Genomic DNA, 15,525 nt, shown 5'->3' on the forward strand with positions numbered 1-15,525 from the left:
GGATGTAAGAAAATCCAGCTTGCCGACAAAGAGTTCCCCAATCATCCAAGGAAGACAGATGATCCTTATTAGGGATTCAATATTCAGAAGAGTTGAAAACATTCTGCAAGGGAGAGGTGGACAACAGGATGGTGTGCTCTTTGTCTGGAGCCATGACACAAGAAGTTGCTCTGAAATTGGATAGGCTTCTGAAGTTGATGGACAAGGATCCATTGGCGATGGTTCATATCGACATTAATGACACTGCATCACAGGATATCTCACAGATAATAGATTACTTCAGGGAACGCGGAAGCATGCTGAAGAGGAAGAATGTCCACGTGATTTTCTTGGAGAGCCTTCTTGTCCCATGAGTAAAAGAAGGCAGAAGGATCTGGAAATGTACTGCTGACTAGGTAAGTGGTGTAGGGTGCAGAGTTCTGGTTTTTGTGGAACATTAGTTCACTTTCCCTGGGAAGAGGGAGCTTTACAGTTTGGATGGTCTCTGCCTCAGTAGAAGGGGAACTAATCTGTTTGGGAACAGGCTGGCTAAAGTCAGGAGAGCATTAAACTAATAACAAAAAGGGAAGGGTAAAAAGAGTGAAGATAAGAGCACTCATTTAGCACAAGATTTAAATGTTGAGAACAAAATTAGTTGAGGATCCGAAGGACATGAAGAGGAGAAATTCTTTAATTGCCCCTACACCAATGCTGGGAGCCTGGTAACAAACAAGAGGAACTGTAATTGCTCATTTATGAGCAAAAATTAGCTATAGTTGGTATGAAACCATGATTCGCATGACTGGAATGTTAAAATCACTGCTTATAACCTATTTAGGATGGATGGAGTGGGACTGGGACTGGCATTACCTGTTCAAGAGTATTGATAACCCAGAAGAAAATTATCTTGCATGTCCTAACAAATGGAAGAAAAGGGAAGTTGATAGTAATGAATATAGATCAGAAGCTAGGAAATGTAGAAAATTAATGAAGGAAGCAAGGACACAAGGAGAAATATATGGCCATCAGAGTTAAGGACTATAAGTAGGGGTTTTTAAAAAATGTATTAAGGAGAAAAAGAACCTTGACAATGGTATTATCCGTTACTGTATGGAAATGGTAGAATTATTAATAAAGCAGAAAAGGCAGAAATGCTCAATAAATATTTCTCTTCTGTATTTGGTCACGGCATATATGATAACACTTGCTATTCCTCTAGTATCTTGGGAGAGTATTAAACAGCAGGTACTGAACTGTGACATTTTTAGATCAGCAGGTCCTGATGACTTGCATCCAATAACTTTAAAAGATCAGGCTGAGGAGCTTGCTTGGATGTTAGTGCTGACTTTCAGTGTGTCTTGAAACACTGGGAAGTTCCAGAAGACTGGAAGAAAGCTAATGTTCCAATATTTAAGAGGGTAAATGGGATGACCCAGGTAATTATAGGCTTGTCAGTCTGACGTGGATCCTGGCAAGATAATGGAGCAGCTGATGTGGGACTTGATTAAACACCAGAATTTAAGGAGGGTAATAGTTAATGCTCATCAACATGGGTTTATGGAAAATAGATCATATCATGCTTTTTGATGAGAATTAGAAGTTTGGCTGATAAAGGCAATAGTGTTGACGGTAATATACTTAGACTTCTCTAAGGTCTTTGAGTTGGTACCCCATGACTTTTTGATTAAAAAAAACAAACTAGAATGATATAAAATCGACATGGCACACATTAAATGGACTAAAAACTGGCTAACTAAAAGGTCTCAATGTAATTGTAAGTGGGGAATCATCATCAAGCATTTGTAGTGGGATCCCCCAGGGATGTATTTGGGGTTCTATGGTATTTAATATTTTTATCAATGACCTGAAAGAAAGAATAAAATCATCAGTGTTAAAGTTTTGCAGGTGACCCAGAAATTGTGGGGAGTGGTAAATAGTGAAGAATACAAGTCACTGACTCAGAGCGATCCAGATTGCTTGGTAAACTGAGCACAAGTCAACCATGTGTTTTAATATGGCTAAATGTGAACATCTGGGAACAAAGAATCTAAGCCATACTTATGGGATGGGAGCTCTGACTGTGAAAAAGAACTGGGGCTTATGGTGGATAATCAGTTGAACATGAGCTCTCAGTGTGATGCTGTGGCTAAAAAGACTAATGCAATCCTTGGATGCATAAAAAGGGAATCTCTCGAGTAGGAATAGAACACTATGTGCTGGAATACTGTATCCAGTTCTGGTGTCCACAATTCAAGAAAGATGTTGATAAATTGGAGAGGGTTCAGAGAAGAGCCATGAGAATAATTAAAGGTTTAGAAAACATGCCTTATAGTGATAGACTCAAGGAGCTCAATCTATTTAGCTTAAGAAAGAGATGATTAAGGGGTGACTTGAGTAGTCTATAAAAACAACAAGGAGGCTGGTGGCACTTTAAAGACTAACGGATTTATTTGGGCATTTATTGTTTTTGTGGATCCAGACTAACACAACTACCCCTCTGATACTTGATTAGTCTATAAGTACCTACATGGGGAACAAATACTTGATTTGGGCTCTTCAATCTGGCAGAGAAAGATACATAACATGATCCAATGGCTGGAAGTTGAAGCTAGACATTTTCAGAGTGGAAATAAGGCGTACATTTTTAACTGTGAGGGTAAGTAACCACTGGAACAATTTACCAAGGTTTGTGATGGATTCTCCATTAATTGCAATTTTTAAATCAAAATTGGGTGTTTTTTCTAAAATGTGCTCTAGGAATTATTTTGGGCCTGTTCTATGGGTCTGTGTCATACAGGAGGTTACCCAGGTCCCTTCTGGTCTTGGAATCTGTGAAAGTAGCTTCACATTAATGAACTTATCGAGCTATTACTGTCATCCTGTTCCTTGAATGGAATGAAAACTCTGTTCTAAATGTTATGCTTGGAATACATGTTCCATATTCCCATCAGTCACCCACAATGAAATGTCTTAGCCACGTTACAACTCAAATGCTTGCCTTCTGCTCAAGTGTGCAGAAGGGAACAAACACACACCCAGATCAGGTTTCAGAGTAACAGCCGTGTTAGTCTGTATTCGCAAAAAGAAAAAGGAGTACTTGTGGCACCTTAGAGACTAACCAATTTATTAGAGCATAAGCTTTCGTGAGCTACAGCTCACTTCCTCAGATGCATATCGTGGAAACTGCAGCAGATTTTATATATACATAGAGAATATGAAACAATACCTCCTCCCACCCCACTGTCCTGTTGGTAATAGCTTATCTAAAGTGATCATCAGGTGGGCCATTTCCAGCACAAATCCAGGTTTTCTCACCCTCCACCCCCCCCACACAAATTCACTCTCCTGCTGGTGATAGCCCATCCAAAGTGACAACTCTTTACACAATGTGCATGACAATCAAGTTGGGCTATTTCCTGCACAAATCCAGGTTTTCTCACATCCCCCCCACCCCCATACACACACAAACTCACTCTCCTGCTGGTAATAGCTCATCCAAACTGACCACTCTTCAAGTTTAAATCCAAGTTAAACCAGAACATCTGGGGGAGGGGGTAGGAAAAAACAAGAGGAAACAGGCTACCTTGCATAATGACTTAGCCACTCCCAGTCTCTATTTAAGCCTAAATTAATAGTATCCAATTTGCAAATGAATTCCAATTCAGCAGTTTCTCGCTGGAGTCTGGATTTGAAGTTTTTTTTGTTTTAAGATAGCGACCTTCATGTCTGTGATTGCGTGACCAGAGAGATTGAAGTGTTCTCCGACTGGTTTATGAATGTTATAATTCTTGACATCTGATTTGTGTCCATTTATTCTTTTACGTAGAGACTGTCCAGTTTGACCAATGTACATGGCAGAGGGGCATTGCTGGCACATGATGGCATATATCACATTGGTGGATGTGCAGGTGAACGAGCCTCTGATAGTGTGGCTGATGTTATTAGGCCCTGTGATGGTGTCCCCTGAATAGATATTTGGGCACAATTGGCAACGGGCTTTGTTGCAAGGATAAGTTCCTGGGTTAGTGGTTCTGTTGTGTGGTATGTGGTTGTTGGTGAGTATTTGCTTCAGGTTGCGGGGCTGTCTGTAGGCAAGGACTGGCCTGTCTCCCAAGATTTGTGAGAGTGTTGGGTCATCCTTTAGGATAGGTTGTAGATCCTTAATAATGCGTTGGAGGGGTTTTAGTTGGGGGCTGAAGGTGACGGCTAGTGGCGTTCTGTTATTTTCTTTGTTAGGCCTGTCCTGTAGTAGGTGACTTCTGGGAACTCTTCTGGCTCTATCAATCTGTTTCTTTACTTCTGCAGGTGGGTATTGAGACTTCATTGTCACTGTGGAGTTGGCATATTCTCTGTCATAACTCACAGTGGGCAGGCTGATGGCCTAAGCTTCAAAAAAGTAGGAGAGACCAGGGATTCTCTGGAATCACAGCACCCTATCCCGCAAATGTCAGGTTGCTCTGTAAAAGAATTTTCCATCACTTCCCATCTGGGCAGCCAGCATGCAGTGTTCCCATCTGTGCTCTTTGGCTCTGCGGAAAGGAATCACAGAGCACACAACAGCTGGTGTTTCTTGAGGTAGCATTAACTCTCTGAATTTTCCTGGAAGCTAGTCTAGTTCTGAGGGTGGGTGAATTGTGCAAGCTCAGTTAGCCTCCTAGCTCTGCTTACTTTTTTTCTTCATATGCCCCGAAGAGATAAGTGGAGGGTGGAAAACCCCCCTCGCCTCTGTAGAAAGTGGAAATGGCTCCCTTAGTTTTCTTCATGAACACACTCACCTTCATACTGTCCATAGGGGAAGTAATATGGTCCTACACGCTGTCAGCTGTTTGGCAAATAAGCTGACAATATACGTGTAGATGTCAAACATTCTTGGCTTCTCCTTAGACATACTGATCCATAGTACTGTGGAACCTTTTGGAAATGCATATTTGTTTTGTTTCTTCTGTTAGGTTAAGTCAGTGGCTGAGTTCACAATATCTTTAGGCAGGGCCACCCCTAGACCAAATGGCGTCCTAGTCAAGGAGCATCTTTAGTGGGGTCCCCCCTTCCCCATTTGTTAAACTTTTGAATATCTTATTTTTTATTGCATTTTAGACCATTTCACGACTTCGCACAGTTTGCATGCATGATTGATCTCTGTCATATAATACGATAAATTTGCATGCTAGGATCCGTAAATATGTATTTATTCATGCCATATACCTGCAAGGGCATGGCTGACAACATTCTAGGAGGTTCAAGGAATATGTAGTTCTCAGAAAGTCAGGAAGGTGCCACAAGATTCTACAAAGGTCCAGAACATTCTAGAAGGTTAGTGAAAAATGAATCTACATCCGGAATACCTGAAATATTTTACTTCAAACATTTTCCCTTTTGTTGCTATCTACAAAAAGAGCACGCTGAGCTTGGCACCCCCCAATCCCGGCACCCCAGGTGGTCACCTGGGTCGCCTGCCCCTAAATCTGGTCCTGTCTTTAGGTAACTATACTAGTTTACCAAGCTAATGGCCACCAACCTGCTCTGTACCTGCTCTGTTTACCTTTCAGCAATGACCTCCTCCCTGCCTTAATACTGAACTGCATCAGTGACCTCTGGGCAGTCCATGATGTTACCAGGACCCCACTCACTTGTGGGCTCCAACCCCCCAAAGCAGCTTGAGGCAGACTGAGATTTAAAGCACACAACTCAGGCTGTGTTTACACTATGAACTAGGTGTGTGATTTCCCCTGCTGGCGTACACATACTCATGCTAGCCCTCATCAAGCTAGCAGGAGTATAAACAGCAGTGTAGCTGCGGTAGCGGAAGCATGGCTGAGTCACACAGAGTACATACCCTCCAGAAACAGGTGGGTATGTACTCTGCACACTGCTGCCGAGTCTCCGCTTGCCACTACCTGTGCTGCTGTGGCTACGCTGCTGTTTATCCTTAGGCGCTAGCATGAAGGAGTGTACACGAGCAAGGGAATCCCACCCCAGCTCGTGGTGGTGTTGTGCTTCCAGTTCACTGAAGGTACATCAGCAGCAATTCTGCAGGATCAGTGGGGAATAAATGAATATGGTGAAGGGGGACTTATGGGGGGACTGTTAAGTGATGGGAGTCAGTCAAGTACCAGTGACAAACTGGAAGTACAGTATCAGTATTGTTACATGTATCGGAGGTTTGGCTCCATTAATTTTCTTAGAAATTATTCATAGAAATATGGATAGACCTGAAACTCCATTCCTAGAATTTACAATATGCTACATTATAAACTGCTATTTTGTAGAGTTAATGGCATTATACTAAAAAGAAAAGGAGTACTTGTGGCACCTTAGAGACTAACCAATTTATTTGAGCATGAGCTTGGCATTATACTGTATTTTAGTCACTACTCTTACAGACCCCATTATGAACTTTGTCCTTCAAATCCCACCCACCAAAGATATTTCTCTATCTTGCTTGCTCCTTGTAATATGAACTGCAGGATCTTATGTTGTTAGCCAGCCATCTAGAAATTATCCCACATGCTGGCTTGCATCTGTTTGTGATAGTGAACAGCTTAATCATGTAAAGCTGCCAGAAACTATAGGCTTAATTCTAGTAAATGGTGCTTCAATGAAGAATAATGCAACCTACATATTAAGAAAAATTTAACTATATTGATTTAGCCAGCTTCACACAATTTTCATCTTGAACGCTGTCATATTTCTCCGTATTAAAATACATAAAATGTGTAGTTAAGTGTTTCTCTAATTGAAAAGTTCAAAATGATCAATAGCTATCTTTGATAAAATTAATAAAATTTGTTTAAAAAGCATACATCTAAATAGAAGGTGACAAATTAAGCAAAGAAATAATTGATTACAAGGACACTTACTCCCCACTAACTAATGCTTAAGGTCTCTATTTTCTTGTTTGGACATAAATGTGTATTTTACACAGCTGCATTCCGTTTATTTGGGTAGCTGGAATTTGTATTCTGCATGTGTTCCCCTGGATTTCATGGTGCATGATCATATTTTCTTTCTTGAAACCTAAACCTCTTGTACAACACATTTTTCATGTTTTTGGAGGTCTAATTTGCATTCCTCATTTGCAGTGTGTGTTCCATATCATGTTGAGTGTTACATTTTTACTTTTCAAATTAATGTCTCATTTTAGAGCTCCATGCACAGTAATTGAAAAAAGTCATTTGCTGGCTGACAGCAAAGTAGCGTTTTTCTGATGAAATTTCACTTCTGATAAGTGGCACTTTAAATTAAAGCTTTCCTTGATGTTAAGAGGTCTGATTAAAATTGTCAGTCAGACCTAATTTATTTCAACCTTCGTGAATTATTCTGCCATCTGTATAAACTTTAAAGCTTTTAAATGTTGAAAGTATTTTCCGTTCTATTAAACATGATAAATAAAGGCTTCTTGATCTGTAAAGCACAAATGTAAACTAAGTTGCCTGATTTTAATGAAGTTTAAAGTTGAATTTTTAAATTACTGGAACACATGAATCAGTTTAGATGAATACTGGCTGAGACTTTATCCTTAAAGTATTTATAAACTTTAGCAGTCACAATACATTATAGAAACAAGTGAAAAATGACTTGTGCTGATATTGCTGTGTTCTTACTAAACAGGTATGTAGTTAGATCAAAACCTAATTTGTGGAGCTTTTTGTTGAAAATCTAATTTTAAAAGTGTCATAAAACATATCTATAGAAGAAAAGACTACCTTAGACAATGTGTCCTTGAAGGAAAATTATTAATAAAAAGTGAGGTTTCCCACTATGTAGTTAATAGCTTGTATTATAGTGTTATAAAAAGCAAGCTGCATGCTGAACCCAATAATTTGCATGTTACAAAGTGATAAAGAACACAATCTATACCACCAATGATTTTTTTAAATCACTCATTATTAATCTGTAGATTGTCTGCTTAATGATATTGGGTTCAGCCAAAGACAAATGTTAATTTAATACTTAAAGTGCATAGGAACAAGTAACTTTTGACCTAGAGTTTTGTCCTCTTTGCTCTGGCATGCATCCCATTTAATCAACCATCCACCACTATGTTTCTTCTTGTGTACATAAAATATGGTGATATACATCCTGTTTCTTGGTTGTCACTTACTTCAAAGGTGCAAAATGGTATAAGTAGTGTTACAATTAACAATTCAGTCTTGTTTGGTGTATGTTTGGTTTTTTAATAACTCAGTCCAGGCTCATCTGTATCTTTGTATCTTTTAGGATACATCATGTAATTGTAAGTGCATTCTTGTTTTGTTTCTGTTGCAAAGATTCACTGCCACTTTTGTTTGTCAGTCGTATCTATCTTAGGTACTCAAATGCCTTAGTGTATTTTTCCTTGCAAATAACTCTGAGGTGTCATGGGGAATTGAGGCACAGATTAATAAGGATAAGTCTACCCTGCAGTCAGGAGGTGTGATTGCAGATACTAGCTTGAGTAACAGTATCAGTGATGCTGTGGCAACGCAGGTCTTGGGTGGGCAGGACTAGCCCATGCAGCCTCCTGTGTTGCTGCAACTTCATTGCTATTGGATCAAAGCTAGCTTTAGTATGTCTACTCATGCTGCAATCACACCTCCCGATTACAGTGTGGATATACTCAGTGTAGACATATCCTGAGTGACTTGCCCAGGGTCATACAGGAGGCCTGTGGCAGAGCATGGCATGGAACCTGGCTCTCTCAACTGGCAGACTTGTGTCCTAACTGCTGGACCATTCTTCCTTTCAGTCTTGGGGATCAAGCAAAGATATCTCTTCCTTTTTCTGATATCCCCATTTAATAACAGCGGTGTTATATTATATTGCCTGACTTTGTAAATTGCAATGTGTGCAATAAGGTGTTTATTCAATGGGATAGTGTCTAAGCACATATTGTTGCATAAACATTATGTTCCCATGGCCAAGAAAAGTGTCTGAGACATCTAGAGTAGCTGTAATTGATCTGAGCTTGTTTTTTCTTTCCTACTTTAATGAACTCTGTTTTTCTAACTTTACTTTGCTGCAGCTGATGACTGTTATTCAGAACATTCTGGAGATTCATTTATGACCACAGAATTGTCCTTTGGCAATGCAACCCTTATCGGCTTTCTAGAGATTGTTTGATGTAGTTAAACTGGTGATATAACCACAGCTATATATATGTTCTATTTTTGAGTACATTTAATAAAATTAGTCTCGCATTGTAACTAGCTACAAGTTTTTAGATTAGTAGGATGAGTCAAATGAACTGACATATATCCAGTAATAACCTTCAAAATGTTCTTCCTGTTAATCTTTTCTGATTTCTTACCTTTTTAAAGGTCACCTAGTGGTTACTTATCTTTTGTAGTTAGTTGTGTTGTGTATTCCTGGGATCAGACTTTATTTGTTCAGAACGTGAAGAGTTGCGTTTGAACCAACTTTTCAAATTCATACTCTTACATCTCTAGAAAGATCAAACTTTGGATTGGATTTACTTGGTAGACGCACAATCAAGTACAAAAACATCAAAATATCTTAGTGCTCTCTGTCAAAAGAAACCACTGTGCCTTTTACTCTAACAAAGACTCCAGTCTACTAAAATGAATTACCCATTACGTCTGTGTCAAAAATCTTCATACTTGAGTGTCTTTTGGATACTATTTGAAAAAGCTCTACACTGATAATCTTTAAAGTCAACACATTAACATTTAGACACAAAGTATATGCGGCGGAAAAAAGCCCGACCAACCAAAAGCTTAAACAGCATCAGGACTGAAATTATCTTTCTGATTCCTTATGGAGAGACAAAACTGACTGAAGTGGGCATGAGAATATAAGGGTTTGGTGTTTTTAGGTTTAAAAACCTAAGCCTACCCTATTAAACTCACTACCATCTTTTCCCCTCAGCCTCTGGAATCCAACTCCTGATTCAGAGTTAAACACAATGAAGTTGGGATTCAGTTGTTTGTTTTAAAGTTACAAGGCTGTTGTCTGTCTTGGGTTATTTGCTGCCGACACTGTGCAACTTCACAAGCAAAAGGCCAGTAGCTCAAATTTTCACATAAATAGTTCCTGATACAGCACCCAAGAAATTCAGTGGAAATACTCCCATTGAATTAAGTGAGCACTGGATCAGGGCCATGACTTCTTCATCAAATCGCCATAAAACATTTACTGCCATTACCGCAACAAAGAATCTACCTAAACTCTGGATTCAGCTTGATACCCCCACAACCCCCGAAGTGAAAACATTAAATGAAAATGACAGTACCAAAAGGAGGAACATATTAGAACATACAGAAGATGCGACAGAAATGTATATTTAATTTTCTGAACTCCTTGGAGAAAGTGTCAGCTTTTGGATATCTCCCAGAAACCTATCCATTTTTATTCTAGAAATAAGGCTTAGCCTGAAAGAGAAAAAAAATTGCTAGTGCATAACTCTCTAATTACTTTTAGCTGAATTAAAATCAGATGTCCGAATCAGGAGACAGACAAGGTGGATGAGGTAATATCTTTTACTGGACCAACTTCTGTTGGTGAGACACACAAGTGTCGAGCTTACACACAACTTTTCTTCAGGTCTGCTCGAACACATCTGTTAAAGTATTTAATGTGAGGACTGGTGGTTACACTATACTCAAAGGTAGATGGATTTTGCCTCAGTTAATCAGTCTCCCAATCTCAAATTGCAACACTTGGACCCTAGCTGGGCCGTTGTATTGTAAATCTAATGTCAACTTCTAGGGTTATCACCAGTGCTGTTATAGAGCTAGTTAGACTACTAACCATATAAAGTGCTTGGCTTTACAAGTCCATTGTGGGCTAGGCACTGAAATTGCAACATTGTAAGAAAACTCTATTAAAGCAGTTATTTGGAAGGTTGTAGGCCTCTCAGGAGTTCAACCTACCATGAGTGCTCGCTAGCACACCTTGCTGCCTTACATTTTCTGCTAGTCAGTGAAGCACTTCGTGCAGATGCATTCCATGATATCGGAGCGCTGGCTTGCAGGAATTCATCCTCCCCACCCACCCTTTAAATAGTGAAAGGAAACATTGCAGGATCCTTTTTGTAGGTGATATCGCTAAACATTTTGGCTTGCCACCTATTTGTATTTTCCCTGTGTGAGAAAATATTTCCATCACTATAGTCCTGTGACATGATTGACTTGGTGGTATTGTATATGGTCATACATAGTATGACAGATATTGTAATCCCATGCAGTATCTTTGGAGATCGTTGTATCAAATTTATGAATGGTTTATGTATGATTGTGTTTTCCATGGTGGAGGGTTACCACAGCACCTCCAGGAACTAAAAAGTGTGTGTGTGTGGGGGGGAGGGGGAGTGTGTGGAGTGATTACCTTGGGGACTGTAAACAACTCCAGAGATGCATCACCCCCTAAGATGTTTGTATATACTGGGCCCAAACTGGGTTTTCCAGAGACTTCAACAGAGAAATGGCTTTTGGTTTAAGAACCTGAGCTTGAACTGATACAGGCCTTCATTTTGATTCAGCAAATGAACAGTAACTGCTAAGGGGTGTCCCAACCCTTGAGGAAGGGTTAGAAAGATTTTGGCTTACTAGGGCCCCATAATACTGTTAGGTGACCTCCTCTGGCAAGGCTCTAGCATGCTGATAGGAACTTTTATTGGTTTTCACATGTTTTCTCTCTGCTTTTTTTTGTCCTTAAAATAAGTGTACTTTGCTGAGAGAGCTGTGTGGTCCCTGTAAAAACATTCATTGTCCTCTGAGCGAAAGCACAGCTCAGGTGCTGGCCTGTAGGCAGACTGACTTGCCAGGGAGATCATAGTGTAAGGCCAGGAACTGTGCTTCCTTAAAACTCCCCAGTCAGAAGGGAGTGGGACAGTGGTCCTTGCCCAGAGACAGGTGATGTTTGGAGATCTGACACCTGACTGGGCACTCCTGGAGTGGACCACACAGGGATGTTACAGGTGCTGTTACCCTGAACCTGTGACAGATCGCCCTAGTCCATAGGGAAGGCAGTTCTCCTCACCAGAAATCTATTGACTGAGACTGTATTTTGCCAGTGGAGCAGGTATTTTGTTCATAGCTCTCTACATAGGCTGTGTAAGTGGGTCCCCCCCGTCCCCCCCCACCCCGGAAAAGGCTTGGTGATTCTCCATTTTACTAGCCTTTTTCCCTGCTCCCTCCCCTCATCCAGAACTCCAGCAATACTGTGTATTGAGTGCTTGCTTGCTTGCTTGAACACAGCATTAATTACGTAGGGCAAGCAGCATGTCTAAAACGTTGATTTGAAAGAGTCACACTAAACAATCTGAAACAGTTTGCTGCCTAACTCGAGCCTCTAATTTGCAGAAGTTAGTAAAGCATAGCAATAATCTCTTCCTGTGCTTGTGAAGACAGTCATAACTGTTCACGGTTGCTATTTATCTCCGAACATGCTTAAGTGCCATCACATAAAACCTATTCATTGCATCGTCCTTTAACGTGTACATTAAGAATTAGTACCTGACTATGCTCTCTATTAAAAGAGCTGCTTTAATAATCCTGTGGGGAGGGGGTGAGGAGAAGAACTGATTAAATGTATCTCTCAGAATATGAGATCTCAGAAATGTATCTCTCAGAGGCCTCTCAGAATAACCCGATAATCCCATCTCTCTCCTCTTAGCAGCAGTGAACAGTTATCACATGAAACTTGCATATTGAGAGAGAGTTTGTTTAACCAATAAACTTCTATGCAGTTTAACCTACCAGCATCATTAGCCCACTGTCCTGTAGCCTGGTGCAGCTCCTTCCAGAGCCTGTAAATGCCATCCCAACCAGACCTAAGGAGTAGGTCAGAGGAGAATCAATACTCCTGCACTCCAGGGACAACGCGAGTTGCTTGTCTTATTCCAAGTCTCTGCAGAAGAAGGGATTTCTTCTTGTTCAACAGCATGGCAATGTAGAGCCATGTGGCGCACACCCCTATACCACCAGAGGCTCTGGTTAATTTCATTCCCAGGACCAGCGCGGTTAGTATCTTGAGGAGGGGAGCTACGTATCATTAGCAGGTCTTAGGGCTGGTATCTGTCTATGGTACTATGATTCCATGGCAACACTTGACAATTGTTTCCTCAGGTTCTAAGTGCTTTTTTTTAAACACATACTGGTAACCATTTGACTACTTCGGAAAGTTAATATGCAGGAACATAGGGTGCTACATTTTAAAGCATTCAAGTTATATTAAAGATTAAGTTTTTACTGCTAGCGGAGTACAACACTTAAAATTACATTTTTGTGGACACTTTGGATATGGGAAAGTACTCTGTTATGACTGGAATGCAGCGTTGGTGCTGAGCTTTATCTATGCTATAGAAAATGAAGGCATGTGAAGCTGAATATCCTTCTCTCTAATAAGATGCTAGAATTAAACTGAATTTTATTCATAACATGGGGTGTAGGAGATTGGTCACTGTTCTTCCTTTTGGAGATTTTGTGGCACTTAAACAGGAGAACCATACTATAAGACAGTTACGTAAGGTTTTCATGCTCACATTTAACAGGATGTCTTGTAATATTGAAAAATGCAAGTTTCTGACTTGTTCCCTTTTGAACTTCATTTTTGAAGATTTTGAAAACCATTTTTCTTCAGCACTTGTGAAGTTAGGCCAGAGAGGTAGGTAATAAAATGGGCTGTCAATGGGGATCTGAAATACTGCAGGTAAACTTGCAATCTGAAACGAGTCACATGAGCTTGGTTTAGTGTCTTTTCCCAAGGTGGCTTGCTGTGGCTAGGTGCCTTTGTCTAACTAATGTAGACTATTATGCTCCTGTAGCCAAAATTCAAATGCAAAAATGACAGTGTCATAGTAACTGTGCCATAAGTGGGGGAAATGATACTCCTCTACTTTCTTCCCACACTCTTTCTGAGGACCAGATCCTGTGAGGTATGGAGCTCCCTCAATTTCCCATGAAGACCAATGGGACATGAGAGTGCTCAGCAGCCGCCTTGAAGGATTAGGCCGTTGGTGTCATTTTTATGCAATTTACACTCATCTTTTTTGTGTCGTTTATTGGCATTGCATTGCAGTGATGACCTGAAAACTACTTTGAAAATTGATTAATTTGATAGAGGAATTTCATAACAGATAAATACTTCATTATTTGTGTGAAAGATGGAATCTACCAAAGATTCAAAAAATCTTCGGAACGCTTAAGATTCTGGGTGTTAATTTAGTTCCATGATTAGATCGGACTAGTGTGTTTGTTTAAAAAGAAAAAAAATTGAATACATTTTTACGCTGGCCTGGAGAAAGCACTCTTAATACAAGAAAGGTAGGGAATGAACCTGATTGGATCTTATAAATCTTTTCCATCTGTAATTTGTATGAGGTTTTGCTAACTGAGAAGTCTGTACTGTCTGTGTGCATACTAACATTATCAGGAGTTATACATGTACACTATAGGATGAATAATCCTTTAAATATTTTACCAGCAGCACGTGTGAATGTTGTCACTCAACAAAGTTACAGTAGTTATGGATGAGCTAGAACACTGGTCAAGATTTTCAAAAGTGACTAGTGACTTTGGATTACTTTTTCGGGGTGTGGTGGGGGGAGATGCTCAAATTGAAACCTCTCACCTGAACTTCAAGAGTTGCAGAGCAACCTCCCTCTGAAAATGAAGCTCTGGCCATTTAAGATGCTCTCAAGTTGAGCATCCAACATAGCTAGTCACTGTTCTTCTATGAAAAGGTTTAAATATAAGAGCATTGTTTCCCTCTCTTCACTCTGCTTGAGACATTCTTCAGGGGAATCTTTCACAACCTTTCTTATGTTGTGTCTTTCAGGGAGTATCTTGGGAAGCAGTTACAGTCAGAACAACCTCCAACAGTCACGGCACGAAGTTAAACATTTCAAACTGTGTGTTGCAACTCTTCCTTCCTGGGTACAGCTGGAGTATATATATCTTAAATTGATAATAAGCATACATTCTTGGTTGGAATATTTGTCTCCTGCTAATGTGTTGATTTCTTTCCTGTTTTCCTCTGTTGCTGTCACCTAGTAAAAGTTAGTGTTTGTTCAACTACTTCTGACTAATCTGCCAGTTGGCATCCTGCTATATTATGAACGCTTCTGAAGAAACATGGCTGATATATACTGCCTTTGTTTTATGTATTTATTGTTATCTCATAACAAGAACCTTATTAAAGGATATTCATTCCAGGACACTATCTTGACTCCCTTAATATTTTCTTTCAGTGTTATTGTCCATTTCTGAAAACAAGAATAAATTCCTGTTTCTATGTACAGAGTAATTAATAAAATTGTCTTCTAAGGCATTGTGCTGTTTGAAATTCAGTAATCTGGAAAACCTTGCTGATCAGTTTCAATAAAGTCTTATTTAAAACAATATTACCATGTTTGTAAATAAAAAGTAAACATGATTTTGTTTTTTCAGTAAAGGGCTTTGCTTTCCGAAGATGAAACATTCAGAAACTAGTCTTAAAAAAAAAAAAAAAAAAAGGGGAGGAGGGGAGCGGCGCTGGTCTGGCAAGACATAAAGCAGGAAGTGCCTCCTGTCACTACAAGTACTGATTATAGCAAGACCAGGCATTAAG

General features: G+C 39.8%; 1 protein-coding gene across 2 annotated transcripts in view; it reads left to right on the plus strand.

Annotated features, from left to right (window-relative positions):
- ATP6V1H (ATPase H+ transporting V1 subunit H) overlaps nucleotides 1-15,317 on the plus strand; it is an 87,288-nt gene extending 71,971 nt beyond the window's left edge. For both annotated transcript variants that reach the window (XM_073331151.2, XM_073331152.2), the window contains one exon: nucleotides 14,755-15,317. In XM_073331151.2, coding sequence (XP_073187252.1) covers nucleotides 14,755-14,815 — 61 coding nt within the window. In that variant the 3' untranslated portion in view covers nucleotides 14,816-15,317. The remainder of the gene's footprint in view (nucleotides 1-14,754) is intronic.
- The last annotated feature ends 208 nt before the right edge of the window (nucleotides 15,318-15,525 follow it).

Source organism: Lepidochelys kempii, chromosome 2 (genome assembly GCF_965140285.1).
Source record: "Lepidochelys kempii isolate rLepKem1 chromosome 2, rLepKem1.hap1, whole genome shotgun sequence".
Classification (NCBI taxonomy): domain Eukaryota; kingdom Metazoa; phylum Chordata; order Testudines; family Cheloniidae; genus Lepidochelys; species Lepidochelys kempii.